General features: G+C 32.3%; 1 protein-coding gene across 16 annotated transcripts; it reads left to right on the top strand.

The window, feature by feature from the left end:
* The first annotated feature begins 4,174 nt into the window (after positions 1-4,174).
* LOC115980080 (TMV resistance protein N-like) lies at positions 4,175-22,955 on the top strand. 16 transcript variants are annotated; one of them, XM_031102330.1, is made up of 20 exons: positions 4,175-4,868; positions 7,015-8,137; positions 8,309-8,569; positions 9,138-9,800; positions 9,905-11,072; positions 11,159-11,321; positions 11,422-11,636; positions 11,731-11,839; positions 11,939-12,039; positions 13,208-13,301; positions 13,435-13,494; positions 13,582-13,687; positions 16,024-16,393; positions 17,603-17,713; positions 19,193-19,351; positions 19,855-19,937; positions 20,760-20,866; positions 22,050-22,191; positions 22,312-22,456; positions 22,635-22,955. In XM_031102330.1, the coding sequence occupies exons 1-6, from the start codon at positions 4,375-4,377 to the stop codon at positions 11,164-11,166; spliced, it is 3,717 nt and encodes a 1,238-aa protein (XP_030958190.1). In that variant the 5' UTR covers positions 4,175-4,374; the 3' UTR covers positions 11,167-11,321; positions 11,422-11,636; positions 11,731-11,839; positions 11,939-12,039; positions 13,208-13,301; positions 13,435-13,494; positions 13,582-13,687; positions 16,024-16,393; positions 17,603-17,713; positions 19,193-19,351; positions 19,855-19,937; positions 20,760-20,866; positions 22,050-22,191; positions 22,312-22,456; positions 22,635-22,955. The 16 variants fall into 16 exon arrangements, with proteins under 16 accessions (XP_030958190.1, XP_030958179.1, XP_030958193.1 ...); XM_031102319.1 differs by adding an exon at positions 17,290-17,400 and having other exon boundaries at positions 11,939-13,301; XM_031102333.1 differs by having other exon boundaries at positions 9,708-9,800; positions 11,939-13,301.
* Positions 22,956-27,973: the final 5,018 nt, after the last annotated feature.

Raw genomic sequence — 27,973 nt, 5'->3', positions numbered from 1 at the left:
GGTGAACTGTGCTTGCCCAAGAAGGCTTTCTCCTCGGCACGGCTTGGGAGGCTCTAGCTCTTGGGCCTGGTCTCCCATTCTAGATTGCTTCCTTCTCTTTTTATACTAGCCTTTTCCCTCTCTCCAACGTCCACGTGTAGGTTCAGCTTTCTAGGACTGATACTTGTCCTATCAGCCCATACCCAAAGTGGTTGGGGGTGGTCGTAAAAACTGTAAAGCATTGCTCTGTCAGACGCAGAGTACTTAATTACAATAATGACAGCCTTTCCCTTGTCCTTTGTCGACACACTGTTCAGGGGTCCTTTCCCCATCAATGCGGAGGTGTTTAGCTTTTCCTTAAACCGCTCCTACACCGTACTCGCCCTTTCTTTTAGGAGCGATTTAGGATGCCGATGACAAAATCATCCTCGGCTATATCTCTAGGCCATTTGGACTTCGGTTGCATGTCCTCGGCGACACCTATCCTCAGCGTGGGCCTTGGGCCCTAACGTAAAGTGGGCCTGGATCACAAATTCTCTGGCCCCACATCATGAATAAAATTTTTTTTTCTTAAATATAATTTTGAAATTGTTTTTTTAAAAATAATAAGAATGTTTAATTATCTTAACCCAAAAAAAAGTTACTAATTTTGTTTTTTCAAGGTGGACTTCAAATAGTCAACTAGCTTGGTTCTTCAATTTTACTATTTCTTTTTCTTTTCTCAAAAATTTCTCTTTAATTTATATTCATGGAAGAATATATGTTACCAATTAAAACTCTTAAAATACATATTGATAATCATAGTGAAATAACATATCAAACCCTCAAAAAAAAAAAAAAAAAAAAAAAAAAAAAGCTATCATAAACTTTATCAAATAACACATGCAATAAAATCAATGTCTTACAAAGAATAAGAAAATTAAATACAAAAATATGTTAATTCAAGAACTTGGTTTCAAATTATTGGGGAGACATCCTCTAGCCATATGTGTACATCATTTTCATCTTTAGCAAATTTAGTTTGTTCGTTTGCTGCCTCAAGAACATGGGTTCAAATCCTATTACAAATATATATAAATAAATATATATATATATATATATTTATTTATATATATATATATATATATATAAGCTATGCAATTTTTCACATAAAGAAAAAGAGATTAAAAGATTAAACTTGCTTAATTACCCAAGAAAATCAACCAAATAAAAAGTAACTTGAATGAAGCATCAAAAAGAAAGAAATATAAATTATAAAAAAAAAGTAACTTAAATGAAGTATCGAAAAGAAAGAAATATAAATCAACACATAAACTCAAAGTTAAAAAGCAGTTCCTATTAAAAAAAAACATTTACAAAGAAGAAATTGAAAATAAGAGTTGTGGAGAAGAAATTAAGAGAATAAAATCTAATATATATATATATATATATATATGCAAAGTTAGCAAAAATAGTGAAGGAAAAAACAAAAGGTAACAATAACTAAGTTTTTGTATTTATCTAAAAAATTGATAGAGATGTATAGAAAAAAGTTGATAAGAATAATTATAATTTTGTGTCTATCATAAGATGTTTTTAAAAAATAAAAAAATCAAATTAAATGTTTTTTTTATAAGAAATTAAACAATGAAGAATTTGGATTGTAATATTAAGATTTCTAGTAAATTAGAAATTATAGATAAATTAATAACAAAATGATTAAATGAAGAATTTGGGTTGCATTTAATATTAGTATTATTATTTAATTAAATTTGGATGGATTATTTGGTTTAGTTAAAAAAGGGATTAGATGAAGAATTTGGGTAATAAGCAAATTAAAAATTTTATCAACTTAGAAATTATAGGAGAAGAAGATAAGGAAAAAAATATATTATTTATTATTAAAAAAATCTAACAAAATTTCTGTAATTTAGTTAAGCCACTTAGCGCAACCACGGTTTCAAAGCCCAACTTTTATTATATAGTATATGATATGATATAGACTAGTTGTAATTTAAAGAAAAAATAATGTAATTTTTTTTGGTAAATAAAAATAATTTATTTCATAATCATATTTTCATTTATTATAGGAACAATCACAAATGTAATATGTATCATTTTTTTTTCAAATCAAAATGAAAAAGGTACAATTTTTCTTAGGAATTCAAAAACTAAGTTAGTGAAGATTTTCATTTTTTAATAAAATTTATTTATAACAATTTGTATATCATTAAAAAGTATTCTTTTGATTTTAAACAAACATTCCCAAATTCAATTTATTCTACCCTACAATCCAAACACTGGAAAATCTTATCTCAAAAATTAATAAAACTCAACAAAACTACAATTCAAAAAAAAAAAAAAAAAAAAAGAAAGGAAAAATAAAACTCACATTAAAGTCAAACTCATTCTCTTGAATATGTAAAACATATCAAATGTGATGTGATAAGACTAACTATCCAATGCATAATCAAATTTAAATATTTTAACAAGGCTTTGACATCACACAATAGAAATAGGTGGTTGGTTCTTAGCAAAAGTGCTGATTATAGATTTATACATGATTGTAACTCTTTTTCCTTGATAATTAAAAAAAAAAAAAATCACAGGAGTACAATTTCAAAGGGGAAAAAAGTACAGGAATTTTTTTTTTTTTTGGGAAAAAAGAAGTATTGTATAAATAGTGACAATCTAATCCAACATGTGATTAAACACAAAATTGAATTTGTTTTCTTAAAAAAATCAAAGAATACACTAACAAGATAAGGAAGATGAAGAGCAATATAAAATATTCGTAAATTCTTAAAACAATTACTCAAGTATCTAGGAACATCATATAAGAAAGACATAACAATTTGCTACTAATTAATTAAATAAAAATTACAAATAGTGAAAGGAAAGTGCACAAAGATCATCTTCTTCAATTGCACAAATTGGTCTTCGCCATATTGTGCAGATTATCATGTTGCTTTCTAAATAAATTAAAACCTGACAACAACACCATATATGACATATTATAATATGATTTTCCTCCAAATCAAGTCAACAACAAACACCATTCATAAAAAGTATTTGGTATTGTAAATAAAATGATAAAAAAATATATATATATTTGCATCATGGAACATGTATATATAAATTTGTCAATAATAGGATAATGGAGGTACAAACCTTTGGACTAGTTGTCAAGTTGTATATTTTCTATCATTAAAGATTGATTAAGCAAGACTTTTGAATATCTTTTTATGGACTTTTTTTTTCTTTATTGATTTCATTTTTCAATTATAAACATTTAAATTAAAGTTGAGGAACATGTAAATGAAAAACTATATGTAAAGTTAAAACCATCCAAAATGAATATATTTAGAAAATATTTTGTTTTAATTTTTCATTGATTTATTATACGAAAATGTCTAAGGGTCCATCTAGTTATGTGCGTTGAACATGACCCTTTGACACATATTACTTTCTTTTTACTATTACATAACCATATATACGGCAATAGTTATATGCAAGTATCCATGAAAATCTTTCCCAAAAGAATAATAATGTTATCAATGACGTGGCGTAAGAGATGTCTCACTAAAAGCGTAGTAATAATAACAGTTGCGCTTCAGTTTTTGGAATGCCCTTAATGGTGTTTGTGGGCTGGCAGTCTGGCAGAGGCAGGCTGAGAAGGTTTGTTGCTGGTGAAAGTGGGGGTGAAAGGAAAAGTAGGTGTAGACATGGACTAGAGGGTTAATACATGAGACTTGAAAAGGCGTGCGTGTGAGTAAGGGTAAGAGAGCCAGGAAGGTGAGGTGGGTACCCACCACTGCTACACTAGTTATTGTTTTTGCATTGTGGAGGATTTGTCTTTTTTTTGAGTAATGGAGGATTTGTCTTTGTGAGGGGCAATACAGCAAGCCTTTTTAATCCTCTCTTTCTTTAAAGTTTGGAAAGGAATCTGAATGCCTCGCTACCCTCCAAAAGTAAAGCGAAAAACGCTTACCCAATAAGTTTCTTCGTCTTTTCCTGGTGGTGGTGGTGGGTTAGTGTGAAAGTTTGAAAGTGGATCAGAATGGTAAGCAAAACGACACTCCAAAAAGTATTTTTAACATTTGACTGCCAATTTTCTAATTTTATATTACATTACGCGTTTGGGCACCAACCACGAAAGTAGTAGTACTCTACTACTGTAATTTCACATTTGACTCTCTCAGTCTTCTTCGCCTTACAACAATTATCTAAATCTAACATTCATTTCCTTTGCTCTGCCATTCCCATTCTCTCTCAAACTCATTTGAGAAATATCTTTTCTTCATAATTTTCATTCTCTTTGCTTTCTTAATCTCTTAAGACATTTCCAATTTCGTCACCTCTCTCTTTCTCCTCTTTCCTTTAGATCTTCTCAGCAGTCTATATATCCAAATCACAATGGCTCTTTCAACCAACAAACGAGTCTTATCTTCCTCTCTCACCAAACGATACATATATGATGTGTTTTTGAGCTTCAGAGGAGAAGATACTCGCAATGGTTTTACTAGCAATTTAAATGGTATTTTGCGTCATAATGGTATTAACACTTTTATGGATGATAAACTCCGAAGAGGAAAAAATATTTCCACGGAACTTCTTGAAGCTATTGAAAGTTCAAGAATTTCGATAATTGTCTTCTCTAAAAACTATGCATCTTCTACTTGGTGTTTAGATGAACTTGTCAAGATTCTTGAGTGTAAGAATAATGGCCAAGTGGTGTTACCGGTTTTTTACAAGGTGGATCCATCAGATGTACGTAATCAAAATGGAAAGTTTGGAGAAGCATTCACAAAGCATGAAGAAAAATTCAAGGATAATAAAAAGAAGGTGCAGAGATGGAGGGCAGCCTTAAAAGAAGCCAGCAATATATCTGGATGGCATTACAAAAATGAGTATGTGTTTAATATATCTTTACTTTGTTATCACCAATATATATATAGTCAACACTTAAAAAAAATTTAATTAGATTTCAAAATTGAAGTCTAAGTTTGTGCCATCAAATTAATTTCTTAATTTTGGTGCAAGTATTTATTACTTATTGCAATAATCGAGAATTTTGTTAGTTTTATATTAAAGGATATAAAACTTTCAATAAGAATTATGTCTTTTTTTCTTTAAATATAAGAATTTCATAGCATATTGAAGAATTGAACTTCTATTTTTAAAATTTTTATTTATTTTAAGACAATTAGACAACTAATTTTATTTTATTTTTTAAAAAAGAACCTTAAATTTGAAAGAGGGATTATTATTTGGAATTCGAATTGAGTAGGATAATTCAAGAATAAAATCTTTCTAAAACTATAATTTAAAAACTGTAGGAATGTAATTTGAAAGGAAAAATTGTTAACATCTGAAAATTGAACTATTTTTTTCAATGCCCCCACCAAGAATAAAAATATAATAATCAAAACCATAGTCTATAAAACTGACTTTGAAATATAACACGAAGACCAAAGTCATAAAATGTACATAATAAAACAAAATTAAATATTACTACAACAAAGGCCAAACTATGGTAGTCCAAAAACCAAGAAAATAAAACCAACAAACAAAATAAAATGTGAATTTAAAATGAAATAAAATGAAATTATTGTACTAATAAATTACTACCATATAGCTAGAGGTAGAGCTATGTAATATCAAATTTGAGATGTCAACAGTATAGTAGATGAGTAATTTGATGCCAATTGTCCCTATATTTTAAATAGGCTTCAATTTGTGCCAAGTGTCATTCCATCTCATTTGTAAAATTTTGAATACATAATACTTCCAAGTTCCAACCTATTTAAAACTATTTTAAATCAATTATAAAATTACTTCAACAAAAACTACTTCTAGCTCATTCTATTTAGGTCTCATTTGAAATTACTCCCAATATTTAAAATCTAGATTTTCTACAATAACTTATTATTAATTCAAATATAAATTTCAATGAAAAATTATATTATTTTCTAAAATTTAATTGCTCATATCTATATCTTACTTTGAAAAATGCATACATGAAATAAACTTGTTGCATCACAATAACAAGAATTAAGTTAAGAAGTAAAATAATATATATATATATATATATATATTTTTTTTTTTTATTATTTTACAAGCATAAACAATTTACATTTTCCACTAAAGAATATTCTTACATGGCTTTTTTTAGAATTAATAAAATATAATAATCTTCTAAAAAAATGATGACCATATTTAGCTTATGTAGGAATTATAAAATGTATCTAATTGCATATTTTAAAATGTTCTTATGCATATGTATAGGATTACAAGCTAGTTAATATTTGCTAAACAATAACTCCCATGCAAAGCTTTATTATTTGCTTTTAAAAAAAATGAAAATTATAAAAAAAAATTATATTTTGATCATATCTTTTATTAGTGAGCTAGCTAGGAAACAAGGTTCAATGATAGAAATCAAAGAATATATGATGAATAATCAAATCAATTAATTTGTAGCTTTTATCAAGTGATGTTTAGAAAATAAAAAATGTTAATACCACAACAAAAATTACAACTTGTTCACATGGCAAGTTGTAAGTGAAGTATAATTGGTGGGTCCATGTAGGTATACAATTCTACCACTCACAATTGTCCACCTGGTAAGTTGATAGTGGTGGAGTAAAAGTGGTGGGTTCATGCGAATCCACAACTCCACCACTCACAATTTGCCACACGAACAAATTGTGGCAAAGTTCTGGTTTTAGTTATGGTCATAGCATTACTCTTAGAAAATTTTCCCAAAATTTTCTAAAAAATTCATTCAAGCATTAGAAGTGGATATTCAATAAGTTTTTGTCCTTTCCAAAGTAGATTTTCTATGCATCTTTGTGCTAAAAGCCCAAGATTGATTTCCTAGCTTAACCAAAAAAAAAAAAAAAGTTTGTACTAATAGTTCTCAAATCTATTGATTACGTACCATTTAATTTAATTATCAAAATATCAATTCTAGTTCACAAGCTAAACATTTTGAATTCAATCCATATCATATTTCTATTTTCTAACATGTTTCTAATGCTTTTTGATTGGCAGCCACCCTCAATTTGGGTTTATCCATGAAGTTTTTAAAGAAATATCAAGTGCTAAATTAAATCATACACAAGTATTTGTTGTAAAATACGCCGTTGGAGTAGACTCTCGTGCGGAGGAAATAAGTTGGCGTTTAGATATTGAGTCAAACGATGTTCGCATGTTAGTGATCAAAGGTCTTCCAGGGATAGGTAAGACAACAATTGCAAAAGCTATTTTTAACTTAATTGCATATCGTTTTGAAGGAAGCATCTTTCTAGAGAATGTTAGAGAAGAATCAAGAACAAATGAGGGCATACTCCAACTACAAGAGGCAATTTATTCTGGGATCTTAGGGGGTGGAAAATTGAAGGCGCATGGTGTATCTAAAAGAATCAATGTGATAACGGAAACACTTCGTCACAAAAGAATTCTTTTAATTCTTGATGATGTGGACAAATTAGACCAAGTAGAAAATTTGCTTGGAAAATGTGATTGGTTTGCTTTTGGAAGTAGAATCATTATCACAACAAGAGAGGAAAAGGTGCTATCTACTCTTCAAGAAGACTGTCATCTAACCTACTATAGCTACAGGGTTAAGGAATTAAATCAACTTGAATCTTATGAACTCTTTTGTCAACATGCATTCCAAAGAAACAAGCCTACGAAAGATTATTTGGAGCTCATAGACCAATTTATATATTATGCCGAAGGCCTTCCATTAGCTCTAAAAATAATAGGTGCTGATTTGTACAAGAGAAATATACGTTATTGGAAAAGTTCATTAGAAAAGTATAAAATATTTCCCAATCCAAAAATTCAACAAGTACTCAAGATAAGCTACGATGGATTGGACGAAACTCAACGGGATATTTTTCTTGATATTGCATGTCTTTTCAAAGGATTTGACAAGGAATTTGTTGAAGATTTATTACAAAGTAGCTATTCATATGACCCGTTCTGTGATATTGAAAAACTTATCAACAAATGCCTCATAATTGTTGATAATGGCAAATTAGTGATGCATGATTTGATACAACAAATGGGTTCTGAAATTGATCGACAAGAAGCAAAAGTGTCTAAAAAACATAGAAGGCTATCGTGTCATACTTATGAGGATGCTCACGAAGCGCTAAATGGAGATACGGTATAAGTCCTTTTGATTTACATTTTCCCTTTTCTCACAATGCAAAATGTAATTAATTTTTTCCCATTATGTTTGATTTATCATTTTAATGTTGAACATGATTTTGTTTTAAATTTAATAATCATATATTCTGTCGTATAACGTGATTCATGTGATTCTTTGTCTAATTAGGGATTAGATGAATTTCGAGGCATAACATTGTCCTTGCCACAACCAAGAAAGATGCAATTGAATCTTGAAAAGATGAGAAGTCTCAAATATTTGATTCTCCGTAATGTAATTTATGAAGACCTTAAATCTTTCCCCAATGGGTTAAGGTTACTTGATTGGAATGAATTTCCTTTATCGTCCTTGCCATCCACCTTTGAACCTACAAAACTTGTTGTACTTAACATGCGATGGAGCCACATTAAATTGGACGAGCATTTCGAGGTATGATCATAGCATTTATAAATTCTTATTAGAATTTTTTTTTTTTGGTTAACAAGTACTTTTAGAGAATATGCTAAGGAGCATTTTTTATTTTTTTTGTTGTTGCTAAAACCAAACCATGCATTTATTACTATATAAAAAAAAATTTCTATAAATTTTTTTAATAAATAAAATCAAATCGTGCACAAATATTTTAAAATGTACACATAACCATAAAGAATTTATGGTGCTAATCAATAAACTATTGACAAATGTTTTTTTTATTTAAAAAAAAGAGTAGCGCTATAGATATTACAAGTTTTACTATATTGAACATTCAAATTGATGTGTCACAAATTATAAAGAGACAATTCAAATATTTATTTATGAGGTGGTTGAAGCCTACCAATCGCATTCATTGCCACATTAATTTGTAAGTTTTATGTTTATAAAATTGTAGTAACTTTAGCATTTTTATTTTAAAAGTGTGTATTATAATTTATAATTGAACGGTTATTATTTCTTAATATATGCTCTTAGCTTTTCTTTTTACTAATAAATTTCAAAAAAAAAAATTCTTCTTCTGCAGAGGTGTCAATTCAAAGCATTGAAATATATGGATTTCACGCATTGTAAAAATATTACAAATGTACCTGACTTATCAGTAATTGCCCCAAACATAAAGAAGTTGAGGCTTATAAGATGCAAAAATTTAGTTGAGATTCATAGGTCCGTTGGACTTCTTGAAAAGCTTGAAAACTGGGATCTCGTTGAATGCCGAAATCTTAGAATTTTACCAACAAAGCTCCAGTTGAAATCTCTTAAAAGCTTTGTTCTCTTTGGCTGTGAAAGTCTTGAGCAAGGAACGGAAAGATTAGCGTTTCTTTCATCAATAGGATATCTCACTGGCCTTCGTGAGTTAGGAATAAGTTTAAAAAACGTTAAAGATGTTCCGAGTAACTTCTCTGATTTACAAAATCTTAGGAGGCTCACTATGAATGATTGTGAAGAATTTCCAAAAGCCATGGATACCCTTGGTTGCTTCCCCAATGTAGAACGTCTAGATTTCTTTTACAGCAACGTTACTACCCTCCCTAAAATTGCTATCATATTTCCCCAATTAAAGATTCTATGGCTTTATTGTTGCTGGAACCTACAGAAAATTCCAATACTTCCACCTTGTATACGCTTTGTATCTGCAATAGGGTGTAATTCGTTGAATCCAAAATCAAGAGGAAGATTATTGAATCAGGTCTCTCTTTCTTTCTCTCAAAGTTATAGAATATTTTTTGTTAATTGAAGATTATTACTAAATTTGCTAAACTGAAGTTTCTTAATTTTGCTAATGGCAAGCAGTTTGGAGAATTTATAGGGCTTCGACAAAATATCGTATGTGCAAGGGGAATACGGCATCAGGATTCTGATTCTGAAACCAACTTTGAATCAGAATCAGAATCAGAATTTGATTTCGATGAAGCTACATTTGAAACGGGCTTTGCATTTGAAACGAACTCTAATCCTGAAGCGGACAATGAATCTGTGTCAAAATTTGAACTCGATGAAGCTGCATCTGAAACGGGCTCTGCATTTGAATCGAACTCTAATTCTGAAACAAACTATGAATCTGTGTCAGAATTTGAACTCGATGAAGCTGCATCTGAAACGGGCTCTGCATTTGAAACGAACTCTAATTCTGAAACAAACTTTGAATCTGTGTCAGAATTTGAACTCGATGAAGCTGCATCTGAAACGGGCACTGCATTTGAAACGAACTCTAATTCTGAAACAAACTATGAATCTGTGTCAGAATTTGAACTCGATGAAGCTGCATCTGAAACGGGTTCTACATTTGAAACGAACTCTAATCCTAAAGCGGACAATGAATCTATATCAGAATTTGAACTCGATGAAGCTACATCTGAAACGGACTCGACACGGAAACTTAATGATTTTTATACACTTATACTTCCAGGAAGTAAGATTCCAAAGCGGTTCAACCATCTAAGTGTTGAAAGTTCCATATCATTCTCGGTCCGCCGGAAACTTCCATCATTCGCTTTCTGCGTTGCACTAAAAGTGGAACTGAAGGATGATGTGCCACATGAATTGCTTACGTTTAACTGTTTTGCCTACATGTACATCAATGGTTCTGAAAGATATCTTACGGGTTATGATTCTCGTTCAGATCCATTATCTTTTATGTGGGTCTACTATAGCAGAGATTGGCCTTTGGTGGAAGACAAAATTCTAGGGGATTGGAATGACATTGAGATTCGATTTGAATGTTCAAATTATGATCCTAAAATAGCAAAAATTACAATAGAAAGGTGCGGAGTCCATGTATCATGCATTTGTCCTTCTTGCAACTTCGCAGCAAATGAGGATGCTGACTTCAACCCATGTCCACCTATGCCAGACGTCCCCAAAAACACTACCTGTCCCACTTCGGATGGCTTCGAATTCGATTCCAACTCTGGAAACGGAGCTCTCGCCCAACCCTTCCAAGTGCAACGCTCATGTCCAGGTACTTTCTTCTTTTTTATTATTCACTCTTTCTGTTTGGAAAACCAAAGAAAAGGAAACAAACAAGTTTTTTTTTGGAAACTCAAGGGCTCTGAGGGAAATGGAAGAGATAGATCCCAGGGCTTTCAACAATGGAGCAGAAGATTCAGGGCTTCCAATCGCCCACACTTATGTCAATGATGGTTCCAACTCCAAGTTATATCCCCCATCAAAGAAGGCAAGAAAATCTTGATCGAACTTAGATGCCAAGGTATGCCTCCTTCTTTAGTTGCATTTTTGGATTCACATCTTAATTAAAGGCTCAATTATAGAATTTTTGCTCAAGTATTTATTGCAAACACTTGAATCAGTAATGATGACAGAGCCACGACTTTAGCATTGTTGGGTTGATTTCTGTAGCTGTTGATGAAAGCAATTCCTCATACATATGAGTTTTGTGCCCAAAAATGATCATTCTGTTCCCTAGGATCCTCTGTTTTGGTATTTTGATGACTTCATACTTGATGGAACTGGGTTGAAGTCAGCATCCTCTGTTCTTGATTGAACTTCAAACAAATATGCCAAGGTACCATCATTACTCTGAATTCGGTTTTTTTTTTTTTTTAATCCCAAGTGAGTTACAAGCAGAGTTACCAAATATGAATTCACACTATATGCAGTTGTGGAGATGAAAATTCTTTAGGAGGTATGAGAGGAAGCACATCAAGTATTTGATAAAATGTTACTTTGGGTTGAATGAACGAACTCACTCTCTTACTTTACAAAAGAGTAGGTTCGATATACATATAATGGTAAATTACTGTAAAGATTACACTATTGTATTTCTATTGTTAGCTGATTGTTGAGGATTTATCTTTTGGATTTCAGCAAACATCATCAACTTCATTGTAAGTCCAGCTTGCAAGCTCAGATGGGAATGGAAGAGCGAAGGATATTTTGGCTTTGGCTTCTTCGTTTTTTGAAATGGGGTTAGATAACTTGGGCGCTTGGGTCTTCAAACACTCCAGTCTAATGTTTCCTGTAAATGAGAACACTTGTTGCCTTATATCAAGAACATTAGCTGCTTTCTCTTAGGAAGTACATTCCTTTATTGCTTCTTTACCAAGCCAAAATTTTGCTAGCTTCATCTCATTTACTGTTCAAGTGCCTGTTTTGTCAGTGCAATTTTTTTTTTTTTTTTGGTGTGGCTGAGTTCATTGTGTAACAAGCAGAAGGTTTTTGAACCAAGGAGTGATCAGGCATCAAGCATTTCCTAGAATATGCCAAATGTTAGAGTAATTGATAGAGGCAGACCTTCTAGAGTTGCCACCAGCATAACTGTGATTACTACAGTGAAAGGCATGATCAACCATTATGCACTTTATCTCTTATACTTTGAGTTTTAAAAATTTGTGTGAGTAATAAGATTTAGGGTATCAGAGTAAAAATTGTTCTCTCTTGCCATCTCTTTAAATTTGCATATTATGGTTTTGTTATTTTAATTTTCTGTTCATATTTTTAAAACAAAACATTTGTGTTTTCAAACAACATCCATGGAGAGCGGTTACCTTAAGCATAATATTTTTGCTTTAAATCATGCATCAGTAATACCTGGCTGCTTGTATTTGCTATCACTCCCACAAGACAAGCAGCCCGGTTTCTTTTGCTTGTCTTGTGCTATTACTTCCTGTTGGTAGTAGAGGAAAGGGGATTGGTTAAATTCATAATTCTCATGATGATGTTTCAATATTCCGTTCTTTTTTCATCGTAAATGCATACATATGTGAAATTTAGTATTCATAAATTTTATCGCATTAGTTATTGATTTCTTTGATTCTTTTTTCCCCTTTTGTTACAACATCAGCAACTAGTATTCTTTGGCATTGATTTTTGTGGAGATCCCTTAAGAAGATTGGCTTTTAGTGTCTCTGGAAAGTTTCCTAAGTCCTACATGCAGCTCATGTAGTTATGAGTCAATCTTTTGTCATTTACTTTCTGATCTAACAGTGTTTGTCATTTTCAATACTCTTTCCCTATACGAGGATTGTGTAATCATCTTCATATGTTGTAATCAGTACAAGGGAAATACAATGAATTTTAAATGCTTTTATTTTCTTGTAATGAAATCCATCAATGTAGAATATATTTAATTTGTAGGGAATTTTTATATTGAAATCGTAGAAATGGACCTTTTCTGCTTTTGCCAAAAGGCTGTTGGTGGGTGCTTGAACATTTGGAAGAATCACTATAGGTATATCTTGACCAAATCATCTAATAAATACGATCGTGTAGAAAATGTTTATGTATTGTGAAATACATTAAATAGCCAATAGAAGGTCTATATTTCAAGAAGCTAAGATGTGAGTTTCAATAATTTGATTCAGTGCTTCAAAGAACCGAAAATTGGAGAAGTTAAAATAAAATATTAACAACGTCAAAGACTGGTGAGAAAAACTGTTAATATATCCTGTTGTTTTTAGTTTTTTGAAGAACCTTTATGCTTAAGAACATGCGATTGATCTTGTTTGCAGAAAAGATGAATGCAATGATTGAAAAGGCAAAGACCAAGCTGCTATTTCAATAAAAGTACCTGATTGCCCTCACTCCATCCTCTCAGTATTGTCTTAGGCCATTGAGGTATGTTCATAAGCATTACTTTGTATGTTACCCTGCTTGGGATATTTTTGAATTAAGCTATTGAAAACTCTATCGATGTATGATTAACCTTCTCGCAAAACAAACTTAAACTTACTCTGAGCTGTAATTTGATAAAATAGTCACCTAAAACAAGCCTTGTTAGAGGTGATTTGTCCACAAGTTAGCTTGTAAAACTATATGTGGCCTGGTCATGAGATTTTCACTGCCTAGGCCAAGGCACCCAAAATAAAGGCATTAACTTATAAATTAGTACGCTTGGCTCACAGCTTCTCATAGTCACCTAGTCACCAAATCAATTAACTTCCTTTTCTCCACATTGGAATATGTTTAAAAAGTTGATGATTCATTCTTAAATTACTTTCTCCTTAGCTAGCCACCTTATTTAGGCCAAATTGATTGCTTCTCTATAATGAACACACTTTTTTTTTCTTTGTAATACTAAGGGGACACTAACATATTTAGTTGAAGGAAAATCAATGTATATTTCAAATAGGCAAAAATTCTTGTTGAACATCAGTGTGTACAGATACATAGGTGTGCAACAACTGAAATCATGAGATGAAGACACAATTTCCAACTTGAAATCGAGTCTTTAACTCACCATTTCAGTTTTTTGCACACCTTTGTGTAAATACACATTGATGTGCAACAATCACTGCTCTTTCAAATAAGGTATGGCTAAACATAAAATTTTATGCAAGTAAAAAAAAAAAAAAAAAGAGCAATAATTTTCCTAGTGTACCATTGATGTTACCTTAATCCCATCAAAACCTCTAGCTTTCAAATGGGATTAACTGGTTTTGATATCTGAAAAAGTAGAAGAATTGGGGTGTACATACATACATACATACACACACACACATATATAAGAAATATTAAAAACTCAATCCTATAGGAGGCAACAGCCACCCAGGTATCCCTTTGCTTTACATTTGATCATGGTCTGCGTAATTGGTACCGCCCTTGCCACATCAGTTGAGATGTTCAGCAGTGGACATGTGGAATTGTAATATCTTTTTAAGAGTGCTGTTAATTACACACTAGTGTGTATGGTGTGTGCACCCCATGTCAACTCAAATTGTGACCATTTCAAATTTATAACTGAAATCATGTTTTGAACAGACAATTTCCAAGTGCAGTGTGTAGTGTGTGCACTTCACAGTGTGCAACAACAATTTTTTTTTTTTAATTATCCTACCCAGGAAAAAATAAACCTTTGACTTTCTTTTGTGGTATTGTTGTTCTCTTACTAGAGTTACCATTATACTTAGATGTATGTCATAAGCATTGTTGCAAAACCTGGGGAACTGATATTCTGATAATTTCTTTTGCGTTTTTCTTCTTCTTATTGAAGCAAATTAAATTAAACAAACAATTTCCTATGCTTTTTTTTTTTTAAATTTCTTCTTCTTCTAACTTATGGTAATTGTTGGCCTTACAATTTGGTTTCAATATGGAAGTAGTCATGAGGCCACTATGCTCTGAGTTTTATTTGCATGTGCTTCAATGTAATTTTATAAAGTATGATTTAGGCCTTCTGTGTTGCTGATTTGTTAAATATGACAAAAATATAACTAACATCGAACGTGGACTGGTATTATAGTTAGTCAAGTTCGGAGCAAGTTTTCTAATCCGCTAAAGTTTTATGGTCCGTTTGGATTGAGGGGGAGTAGAGGAAAGTAGAGTAGAGTTGGCCAGAAATTAGCCTAATATCTGGTAAGCTCTACTCTACTCTCTCTTACTTCTCTTCCCTCCTCCCTCAATCCAAATAGACCATTAGTTTTTCTAATACGATTGTCAAACTAATGATTTTTTTTACTTCTTTGTCCATTTTAATGTATCAATTTCACTCTCAATCTCGTTGGTCATTTATTCCTCCAACTGTATTGCTAAGAAAATTCAAGAACGAATCACTTTTTCTTTGAAATTTTGTAGGAATTTTTGGCACTTAGTAAAACTAATAATTACTTCGCTGTAGCTATTGATTTGTCATAGGACCGGTCTTAGTTAATGAATTGGCCGTGGGGGGAGAGCTCTTCATTTTACCCTGATGTCATGTTAAAGGCTGGCTAGAATGTAGTCTCTTGAATATCTATCCCTTAGTCTAAACAGCTTCCTTTTAGTGGATATGAACAACCTAGTAACTCTTCATCTTCACTAAAACTCCACTTCTCTTTTTCCCAAAGTCTTCAACATGGATTATAGAATTAATTGATATTCATACTCAAATCAAAAACAGCCTAAGAAAGTGTTGCTTTCTTAGTAGGGCTCCAGAAATCTTCACAAGCGATTCAGAATCTTTTTTTTGAATGCAGTAGTGGCAATGAAAATCCTTTGGATGGCAAAAGAGGAAGCTTTGTTTTCAAACACTAAAGCCAGCATAAATCAGTTAGCTCATTGTCTAAACAAACAGAATGACTTTTACTTGAGATCACTTGAGATTCAATGGGAAACCGACGAGCAAAACAAGGGAAGTGTTTGGACGAGGTCACCTAATCAATGGATAAACCTTAGTTTTGACTCTGTGGCAAGATGTTGTGTAATAATGTAGGCCATAGCCTTGCAAAATGGACCAAAACAAAAGGACGAGGAGATACTAACCCTTTGTAAACAAGATGCTGACTTCAATCCATGTCTGCTATGCTGTGGAAGATTCCTGATTCAACTACAAAGAAACATGTCAAGGTACAATTATTACATTTAAGATCCTTCTCCCTCTTAATTAATTGGTTCATTCATGTGATTGGGTACAAATCCAATTAATGTAAACAAAATCTCAATGAATGGATGAAATTAGTCACTTTAGATTAGTTGATTTTGTTTTGATGTACATTCTTTTTTCATTGGTTGAGTGTTTCACCTTAATGAGTTAGGGAAACCAAATATTATGGGATTTGAAAACTCCTTCACTGAGCTCCTTCAATTAATATTGTTCTGTATAGTTTTCCTATGCCAATTGGTTCTATTATGACTTATATTTTCCTTTTATTCTGCTTTGAATAATCTGAAAATTGGGGAAAGCTACTCCTTGGTTAAATAGGAGTGGAATTTCAACGTGAGTGCAGGTGTAATACTTCTGTTAAAGCCGTATGAATAGAAGAAAAATTTGAAGATATTAGGCTTAAAATTGAATTTCAAAGAAAGAACTTTGGCTGTCTTTATAGTTTGACTAATATGCATTTGTGGTGCAGTTTATTTAGTGTAGCTTAGTATTGTAGGATAATGAATTATAAATAAATAAAGATCTTGATTTTGGGTGCTAAATATTCTATAATTATTACTTCTTATGATGTATGCCATAGGCAACTTACACATGATGAGAAGCATGTCTTATTTTGCAATTGATTCAGTAATTTATCTTTGCTTCTTTGAAATGGTGTTTATTTTGTTCATCATATGGGTAAATTTTAGATTCCCTTTTAGTATATACTTTTAATTTAATGTACTTTTTTTTTTTAATGCATTACAAGGTTTTTGGTTTTTGTTTTTATTTTTGTTTTTTTTGGGGGGGGGGGGTGCGAAATGGGGCATTGGCCTAAATTTTTTCATTTGTGATTGTTTGCATTGAATACCTTTTTCAGGTTGTACGTTCAGTTTATTGAATGTGTTCCTAGTTATTGCCCTCCAGTCTTACCAATAACTAATTTTCTTGGGATGATATCATGAGAACTACTAGGACTCGGCCTTCTCAAGTAAGCTAGATTAGAAGATTATTTTCTCCAACAACTTAAGTAGATGCCAATTTTGCTGACAAGTTATTAACATGGGTTAGCTCAACATATTTATGTTGTTCTATTAGTTGACTTCTTGTTTAACCTCTTTTTCCCTGCTTGTGTGCCATTTGTATATATGTCATTGCAGATTCTCATTTAGTTTAATGACCTATTCATTCAGGGGTAGCTAATCTGATATGTCATGTTAGCTGCTGGCAGCTTGAGCATGAATGGCAACAGGATATTGCAGCCATTACAAAGTTGGCTATTAGGGAGTGTCTACAGTATGCAAGTAATTGATGCCATCTACTTATCTGATAAATAATTTATGCATCTACTTTTTGGGTACATGATGATGTACCTTGTTGTTAGCACTTCACTGTTTTATGTGAAATTATAATGAACTTTCGACTTCTCAAAGTGTGGATAGAAGTAGGATCCAGCAAATTTAATAGCTGACATATAAACTTGAGATTTCTTAATTTTGGTTGAATAAATTAGAAAAAACTTATGAAAAGGCATCAAGTCTTCTAGGCTAAGATTTGTAGCCACTAACATGAACCTTGAGTATGAACACGGACATAATGTCTAACGAGTGTCATGGGGCACTCATATAAAAAGATCTTTTACTATCATGAGCAAGGAATTTTCTTTTGGATGTCTAACAGTGTAAATAAGAAAAATGTTAGTGTTATAAGCCTATTCATATCCGTACCAAAACATTACATCAATAATCTAGGAAGTCTAGGGTATGACAAATATAGAGGCAAATGTATTTGCAACAATAGCTTCCAAACCAGGGGAAATATTGAGAAAGCACACAACAGCGGATAATCAAACTTGCAGTTCTTTTTTCATGTTAATCAGAGAATTCTTTGGATATGGAGACCATTTTGCTCCTTTATAAATGCAAAGCCTTTCATTTTAGTATATAATAGTCTCTCCAAATTTTTTTTTTCTTTTAAAGAGCTTTCATCTAGTGCTTCATGACTCATTAGGCTGCATTAACCAAAACATAATTATGAAGATATTTCATTAAGCTTGTTCAGTGTCTCTTTGCCCAATGCATCGTGTGAAGGCATATTTTCTTGCATGTAACCATATCAAAATTGTTTTTGCTTACGTGCAGTTTGGTAAGCCTTTTTACATCATTAATTGGTACTGTATGTGTTGTTTTAAGTCTTTTTTACGTGACAAATAATTATTTTATTGATTTCATTTTTTACAATTTGAATAGGTTTGCATCTCAAAGTTCACTTATTTTTTCTACATTGTCTCAAATGCTGGTTCTTGTATGTTTTACTTTTTTCCTCTGTTGTTGTGGTATTTGCTCCAAAAAAATTTCATTTCAAGACCTTTTATAGTGCTTCATGACTCATTAGAGATTAGACTCCTTCAATAAAAAAAAAACTGAAGAAATTATAGGCTTGTTCAATGTCTTCCCCTAATGCATTGTGTGAAATATTTATTTATTTATTTGTAACCATATAATAAAGTTTTTGCTTATGTGAAATTTGGTAAATTTTTTTACATCATTAATCAGTACTCTGTGTTGTTTTAATTCTTTTTCATGTGACAAATATTATTTTATTGATTGTTCATTTTGAACAATTTGAATACATTTTCATCTCAGAGTTCCCATATCTTTTTTGCATTATCTCAAATATTGGTTCTGGTATGTTCTACCTTTTCTTTTATCAATTGATTTATTTCACAGCACTTTTTCAAATGCTTTATGACAAATTTGATTTGTACCCCTATATTGTTGTAGTAGTATTGTCCCTCCAAAATTTGATTCAGGAGGTCTAGGCCTGTGCTTATGGCCTAAGTGGAATCTTCATTGGCCGGGGTATCAGAATTAAAATCTTCTAGTGTTGAGATATCCTCGTTTACCATGTCAAGATATAATTCCAGATCATTGGCAGTAAAGGTATCAATAACTTGTGTAACATCATGCCAAATTTAAGATGACATTTTTATTTTTTATTTTTTTATATACAAGTACAGACCTTGGATTAACTAAAATGACATCTCCAGCTTTATTAAATCATTAACTAGCAAACAATGATGGAGGTGAAATGTTCAAATTAACCAAATAGTTTGTTTCCCCAGTAAATTTACCCACATGTAGCAACAATTTCAAAAGATTAAGTATACTTGGTGGAGATATTTAATTGAGGATAGTATAAGGACTGTTGCAACTGGAAATCTCCAACTCTTTACTACTAAAAGTTCGATCCACATGAAATTTGATACAATTTATATGCTTTGCAATGAATCATTGTCTAAAAGCATAACCCTGTGCATTGCAATTATATTATTTATCCTTTTGCCAAAGAAATATTTGTTATGCTATCAATTCGAGATTGTTATATTTATTTTAAGTTGTGGATTGAACTGTTACTAATAATATTGATATTATCCACTATGTAGAGTTGCATCCTTGAGGCACAAGCAATATGTGCTGATCACATGACAAAATAAAGGTAGCAATGGCATTGTAACCTACCCCATCTGTAAGTGTACATGAGTAATTGTGTAACATGTTAATTGTTTGAGTCAAAGTTCCAGATGCTTGAAATCTAGATAAATAGAATTTTCCAGTGAGATGTACTTGGCATGTCATTGGAGGATTATTGATTTCATTAAAGGGTTAATGTAGATGTTTTTATCAATGTGTCTCAATCCACACTGTATCCTACTTGTTGCTAATTGAAAGGACAAAGCATTTGACTTTTGGATTTTATATGGTTGATGGTACATCAGGTTGGGACATAGCATATTTTTCTACACTAGATGCACCTACACCCTAGCATATTTTTCTACACTAGATGCACCTACACCCATTGAACATGCTCTAATTAATGCCATATATGCTCTATAGTAGTCATATAGATAAAGTACATGCAACAAGTAATTTATGGCTAAGTCATGATTTTTACATCCTTCCCATGTTTATGAGGTTCAACACACTCAATGATACCATATGTTGATAAACTATATTTTCCTTCTCCTTTTCATTTGTTTATTGGGTTTTACAATTCAAATCCTTATTAAGAGCGGTCAACTTTCCATATTTCAAATATAGAACTAGATGATCAAATTTCTATTTGAACTTACCTCCATAAACCTAGGCAACAAGAAAAGTTTGAGTGTTATAGTTAGTTTATTGTATTCTCTGTTTTGTCAATTAGCAGCTACACGAAAAAGAGGTAAAGAGTTGATACAAATGAGACTGCATATTTTCTAATTGACTTTTGTAAAATCTAGAATGTGGCAATATTAACGTTGACGGTGTAGGTGTGCATATATACTAATACAAGTTTGGGCATGTACAGAAAGTCCTTGATATTGGTTTGCACGAAACATTTGCAACATGAAGATGCCAAGAATTGGAAGCTTATATCTATGGATACACTTCCAATACAAAATAAATACATTTAAGGTGCATAATCTGCTTAATTCACTTACTTTTACAGAAATATCTGCGTGACCAATCCCAAAATGTTTATATATTATTTATTTGGGCCAAGGTGATTGTGGTATCTCTATGATAATATATATTTTGTTTCTCTTATTATGTGCAACATTGTTGTGCCCTTCCAAATAGAAAGTAATCTAAATCTCCCATGTTGTGTAAATTTCATTAGGGTTTAATTAGATCTTAATCTAATCTTAATATACCATAGGTCCTCGCAGCTTTTCCATGTTTTGATCTCTTTATGTTATTCGAACTTGACACTATGGTTGATATTCACACTTCCCCTCTTTGTTCAAAATTATTTGTGAACTAAATGCCTTTTTTTTATTAAAAAAAATTGTATTTGGTTCTTTGATTATTGGAATTTAGTTTTAAAAACATGGAGTTCTCTATAAAATTTGAGATTTCTCTTTTTTTGAATGCTTTTATGATATATGTGTTTTATTCTTTAGGTGAAGAACTATTTTCCAAATCTGAATTAATGGTTTTCTTATTATTATATAATGATGTAAAATTTGACATGTTTATCTATCAAGTTTCAGTTTGGGATATGGGTTTTTATCCTATTTGATTAGTTTAAGGAACATTAGGAAAGATTTGAGAAAGACCCAATTTGAATATGTGACTACAAAATTTTCAGTGATATGCAAAAATTATGGAGTTTAAAATGAGACAAAAATTGTAAAATTTGAAAAATGAGATATAGATTGAAGACAGTTCTCTTTTCTAGTGCTCAGTTCTGTCCCAAAATGAGTTGGGTAGAACAGGTTATTTGAATAAGTCATTTTACTGCCAACATAGGTGGTCATTTCTTAGGTTATCAGAAGCTTGGATGCATTGAGAAACTTACTTGATTTTAAGATATAAGAAAGCATTTTTAGGGTATGAACATAGGTTGTTTGATCTCTCTCTCTCTCTTTCTCTTATCATGAGTCAATAACATTTTTTAGATGGCTTTTTCTTTTTCTTAGCCATTTAATATTATGTTGGCCTATTGGTTTACTTCTTTGACCAACATGATATACCATCTCCTGACCTTTCCACTTTAACATCTAGTCTGGGTTTAACATGGTACTGCTTTACTTATGAGGTTTGAATTTTGTATTTTGATTAAATGATATAATAATATGGCGTCTGATATGGCCAGAGTGGCAGGATGTTTTGCATAGAGTTCATTAGCCATGGAGACCATGATTCAGTAGTCAAATATGAGCAGTTGGGTTAAGTGGGTTAATTCTGATCCACCTATAGCCATATTGCACCTGGAGGTGCCGTGTTGGGAACTTGAGGTAACCCTTCTTTCTAAGCTTTCCTTCAAGTGGAAAGTTGGTAGTCTTCTCAACAAGATAGTAAGAGCTTCTTTAATGAATGATCATGTGATGTTGCTTAGCTTGGTTACACTGTTACAGGAAGAAGAATAAAATTTGAAGTTGACTTGGAATAAATGCCCATATCATGATCATCATGTGGTTCTCTTGTGATTTGCTTGTTGTGAGCAGTCCTCTAATCAAGGGCAGGGTTAGGTGCAATGCAGCGGTTTGTTCTCATGATCATGTAATACTTTTATTTTTAATTTTTAAACAATAATTGCCCCAAAAAAATCTAGGATTTATCTTTGCTTATTTTTAATTATGTAATTGTTGAAGAAAAATGAATGGTGGGGACAAAGTTGGATTTATATCAGATGATCAGCTTCCTTTGAAATTATTTATGGTTTAAATCTACTTGGCAGGTTTTGGCAGATTACTTTTGCTATGTCAAGATTGGTAGGTTCCTGTCATGGTTGAAGGATGTTGCAAATGAAAATCTAAGTGGCATGGTGCTTGTTTTATTTGTGAATCTAGAGATTGGTACAAGGTTCTTGCTGGTTGTTGGCACTGGCTTACTACCAGTGCTATTAGTCCTTCCATTAAGGAGGCCATTTAATATCTGGTGCAAAGAGGGTGCTGGTAATTTTGGTCTTGACAAGTAGCAGAGCTGTATCAAAATTAATTCTCAGGAAGGGTTGGACTCAAAGAACGTTCATTAGAAGCATCAGCAGCAGCAGGAAAAGTTTTTGCATCAAACAGGAGGATAGGAAGTTTTCTCTTGAGCAGCAGTGACACAAAGATGAAAGCTTGATTGCTTGTAGTTTTTATTTCCCCTGGTTTTGGTTGCAATTTTTAAAGATTATTTTACTTCTTTGATATGTTGACAGTAGATTTACTTCTTTGGTGTTTGGTTGGCTCTAAAGATATTTATAGTCTTTGTTGTATTGCATGTTTCTTTTAATAATAATTACTCCAAAGAAATCCAAGTTTTATCTTCTTATATTTGTGTTGCAGTTCTGATAATATGTCATGAATTGATGAGAAATGAATTTGAAGTAATGGCTCAACCCATGTTTACATAATTCTATTTGATTGTTGAGAATTCCCAAGTGTTTTGTAATGATAAGAGAGACTATGCAATGAGCTGAGTTGGGAGTTGGGATTTACAAGGAAACCAAAGAGCAAAACAAGGTAAGTGTTTGCACCAGGCCACCTGCTCCTTGGGCTAAGCTTAATTTTGCCTTAGTGGCAATATGTTGTGCAATAAAAAGCCCACAACCGGCCAAAATGGGCCCAAAAATAGCCTCACAAAATGGGCTATGTTCTTTCCTTTCCTTCCCGAAAAAGAAGAGAGAGAAAGTAAATACAATCGGTGAACTAAAGAAGTAATACTATCCCAGGCCCAGCAAGCCTTTTGTATCTTATGGAAGATTCAGTTGAGTGTTATAATATTTATGATACACCTTATGGTGCTCTCTAACTCATGAATATGTTTCTTTAGCATTGTGATCTTCTCCTCTATTTCCTTTTCTCTTTTTTGGTCTTTATACAATACCTCGTAGTTTATGGATGTCCTTGCTATGCTTCCGCATAAGTGAAATCTCCATTGGCAGGGAGTTCAGAATTAAGATCAACTAGTGTTGTGATATCACCGTTTAGCACATCAAGACATAATTCCAGATTGTTGGATGCAAGGGTATCAATAACTTGTATAACATCATAGCAAACCAATTGTCAACTCTAACATTGACATATTTTGTATAAACAAGTACAAACCTTGTATTATTGTAATAACTTCAGGGGCATCTTAAGCCTTATTGAATCATTAACTGGTAAACAATGATGAGGTGAATTGTTCAATAACAAAATAAATGTACCCACATATGCAACAATTTCAATAGATTAAGTATACATAATTGAGATATGTAATTGAGGTTAGTATTAGGACCATTGAGACTGAAAATCCCTAACTTATGATAACATTGAATCAACAGCTGCACATTCACACCTCATCTCCACTAAATGCTTTCTGCACTATGTATTTGACTTGTATTGCTTTCAAATCTAAGTTGGTGAGATTGGATATTCAGTACTGTTGGCATCTCTTCTGTGGTCTCTATTGAAACTGTTAGAGCATAATTTGTTACTGTCATGAAATATCAGAATTCATAAGTATCCATATTTTCTGTTTTTAGTCCCTAGGTAAAGCTGTAAATTAGTTGAAGCACATCACATCCTTCTTGTATCTGCCTCTACCCATAGTTTTGTATCCCCAGAAAGATAAATTAAGAAAATAAATATGGACACCATCTGAAGCTTTCTACTCGTCCATAATGATTCATATTTGATCTTTCCTTTACTCATTTAGTTTTTGACAATTTCAATCTATTATTTTGAGATGAACTATAAAGTGGATGACTAATGGAAATTGTGAAACACCAATAGTTACGAGAGAAAAACATACTAAAGTGATGTATCTAACTTTAATAAGCAAAATGTAAAGAGTTTTGATTTTTATCCAATAAGCTTTCATTTTACCATTAGTGAAATTAAAGTTTTGTAATTCATCCATAAAAAAAGAGCAAAGGATATGTTGCGGCTTTCTCACCGTTTATTACATTCCCTATACAGCTTCTTGAATTATTGGTTGGCCAGTGTGTACAATGTTAAAGGCTGCCCCAGGGGCTGTTTCTTATTTTGCTATATTATGGGTAATCTGGAAAGAGAGAGATCATTTCATTGTCCCCTAAATCCATTACTGCTTACTTGTACGATTTTATTGTAAATGTCTAATTTTGTATACAAAGATGTTGCCACTTTTTAGCAACTTAAATGTCATTAATTTTAGGATGACAATGACACATGGAAAAGATGAACCCATGGTTCCTCTGAATTTTTGACAAGCTGATGTAAGAAAGAAAAAAATAAAAATTAGACAAATTGATTGATATGCAACACCAGAGAGGATTTGGACACAAACCATGTCACATTGTATTAGTTATGGTCTTCATTTTTCATTTTTTTCTAAACTTGATATACATACTGTTGGCTCAATTCATTATAGTTTAACCCAGAAACTAATCTGTAATTTGATATTAGAGTGAAAATGTTTATAACTATAAGATCTTAGATTTTGAGACGTTGATAGATTTAAATATATAATCCCATGTCAAGATAAAGTTCAGACTGAACAGCAATAGTAGCCAAGGTGTCAAAGAAAATGATGAAAGCATTGTTGCTTTTCCTAGGACTCAAATGAGAGGTGGTTAACATTAAGAAATAGAAATGTTCACCAATTCGTCCATGACCAAAACACTGTATTTTTTACAACCTTGACATCACTATCGTCCCCCAACATATCTTTACCCTCCTGCCCTATCAACACTGCCACCACTACCTGTTAACAGTATCTTGATGTAGAAAAAAAATGTGCACATCAGCACTCGATTTTATCAGATTTATTCTAATGCATCTCAAAATATATTGGATCTATGTAGTACCTTTGTTTCAAAATCTCTATTTCCCCCCTTTCCCTGAGATTATATATGCTTAAGAAGATTAGATAACTAGAATACCCGTGGCTTTCAAATGTCAACATGACAAATCATAATCTGTCAAGGAATGTGCCCATTGTTCACGAGTAAAACATTTTTAGGCTTGAAATCCCTATGAAATACCCTTGCAAGGAAAACGGTTCTAGATTCAGTAAAAGCATGAAGAAGTAAGTCTGTATTATTGCACTTTTTACATTACAGATGCTTGTGCAGCCAAACATTGAAATTGAATCTAAAATATGCTGGAAAATTTTAAGTAGCAGAAATTGCGGTATTTAGAATATTTTGGCTATTTGAGGTATGATTATGCAGGTACAAGGACCACTCTTCCAAAAGTGTGATAGAAAAGTTCACATAACGATCAGTGACAACAAGTTGACACGGGCTCATCTAGAGAAGCAAAATACTGTGGCATAATGGGATTTGTAAACTATTAGATAGAGTACTATATTAGTCAAGTTGTCTAAGAAAAAGTTCCTTCAACAAATCAATTATTAACTTAGAATATGTTTTGAATTCTCACTTTTGAAATTCATCACTTTAGACATCATCAAGATTAGATTACCTTGACAGTGAAGATACTCCAATGCAATCCTTACCTCTGTTGGATAAAATACAAAATCATCAATGACTTCAGGTTGGTTGGAAATTTGAAATAAAACTTAGCAACAATTCACAGGGAAAATAAGACCGTGATAAATTGAAAAAAAAAATACATATGTCAGCAATATATTGTATCTATTTGCTTGCACAAAAAATTATTTTTAAGTATTCTGACATATGTACAAGGAATTTATCAAAACTATTAATTGCAACCAATAAGACAGTACTAATAAAAATCTTCTTGAATAATTTTTAGGCTCAATTTAAATCATGATCAGGCTCAGAACATGACAATGTAATTTTGCCTATCAAGATTACCACAAGCAATACTTTTCTGCAGAGGTTTTTGATGAAAGAGTAAATACAGGCAAGCATTTTTGTTTTTTTGCAAGTAGCAGGTGCCTTTTGGAACTTATTGGCACCAAAAAATTCTTTCTTTGTATAAGAGCAGCCCCATTACCACTAATAATTCCCTTTATGTTGGTTTCAAGAACCACAGCTACTGCTTTTACTCCTCCAGACTGATGCAAAGCCTCAAAGTTCTTATTCCTCACCATGTCAATTGAGCCTTTTCATATCAACACTGAGAATGTAAATAGGTTTTTAATCCAAGGAACGCTCATTGAAAGGCTGCACAATAATGGAATTGGTCAATTGGTGCTGTATATATGCAAGGGCAGTTGTAAATCAGTAGACCATCTTTGGTTCATTGTTTAGTGGATCATGATTATTGGGCCTTTGTTTTGTTGCTTTTGGGGTACATTGGTTGATGTCAAGAAGGTGATAGATGTCCATTCTTGCTTGAAGGCACACATACAACTCATATCTTGTTGTTATGTAAATATCATGGAACCTGCGCATGAACAAGATAAACTATTTCTTCTAGTGACGTGCTGCCGAGTTTCTAGTAGAGGACACCATCTCAAGTGCCATCACTAGACCAAGCCTTGCCGCTGTTCCAAACCTTGGATCCTATGTTATTGATCTTTGCCTTGTTGGTCCTAGTGCTCTCCATTGGGTGGGTCTAGTCTCTTTGTTGTTGCTTGATGTATTGCGTTGACTTGGTTGTTGCTGATGGTTTATTTTCAATCCTTTCTTTGAGTTTTCTGGGTAGGAAGGGATTTGATAGAGTGGTTGGTGTTTTTGGTTGTATTTGTTGTTTGGGTGTTTCTTTGGTGAAGAGGAAGGGAATTTTCTGTGTTTTGGTGTTTGCTTGTAGGAGTTTGATGGTGAGTTTCCTTCTTGAGAATTCTTCTCTGTATTTGTTGAGAACTTCTAGTTGTTTCTTTGGGTTTTTGTTTTGGGTATTAATGGAGGGTAGTTTTCTAGTTTTGGAGGCTATAAGTGAGTTTTTGATGAGTGAGAATGGTGGATAAGGTTGATGGTGGGTCTTTGATGAGTGAGAATGGAGGATAGGAGCTGTATTGGCCATTAGTCCATTAGTCCAAAATTTAAGCCTCAGAGTTACATTGTTTAGGAAGAGTCAACAAGATGCTTGGTGTGGGCCTTTATACTAATCCTATCCTTGATCCTGTTATAAAAATAGGCTATAAGGAATGTTGTTAATCATTTACTTGTAAAATTTGATGAAAAATAGAGAGGGT

Source organism: Quercus lobata, chromosome 3 (genome assembly GCF_001633185.2).
Source record: "Quercus lobata isolate SW786 chromosome 3, ValleyOak3.0 Primary Assembly, whole genome shotgun sequence".
NCBI classification, from domain to species: domain Eukaryota; kingdom Viridiplantae; phylum Streptophyta; class Magnoliopsida; order Fagales; family Fagaceae; genus Quercus; species Quercus lobata.
Note: the sequence above shows the minus strand (reverse complement) of the source record. Positions and strands in the feature narration are given on the sequence as shown.

Bases quoted from the DNA above. Each gene is read 5' to 3' on its own strand.
- LOC115980080 (XM_031102332.1), top strand. From the start codon at position 4,375: ATGGCTCTTTCAACCAACAAACGAGTCTTATCTTCCTCTCTCACCAAA. The intron at 8,138-8,308 runs GTATAAGTCCTT...TTGTCTAATTAG, and splicing joins AAGCGCTAAATGGAGATACG to GGATTAGATGAATTTCGAGG. The intron at 9,801-9,904 runs GTCTCTCTTTCT...AATGGCAAGCAG, and splicing joins GAGGAAGATTATTGAATCAG to TTTGGAGAATTTATAGGGCT.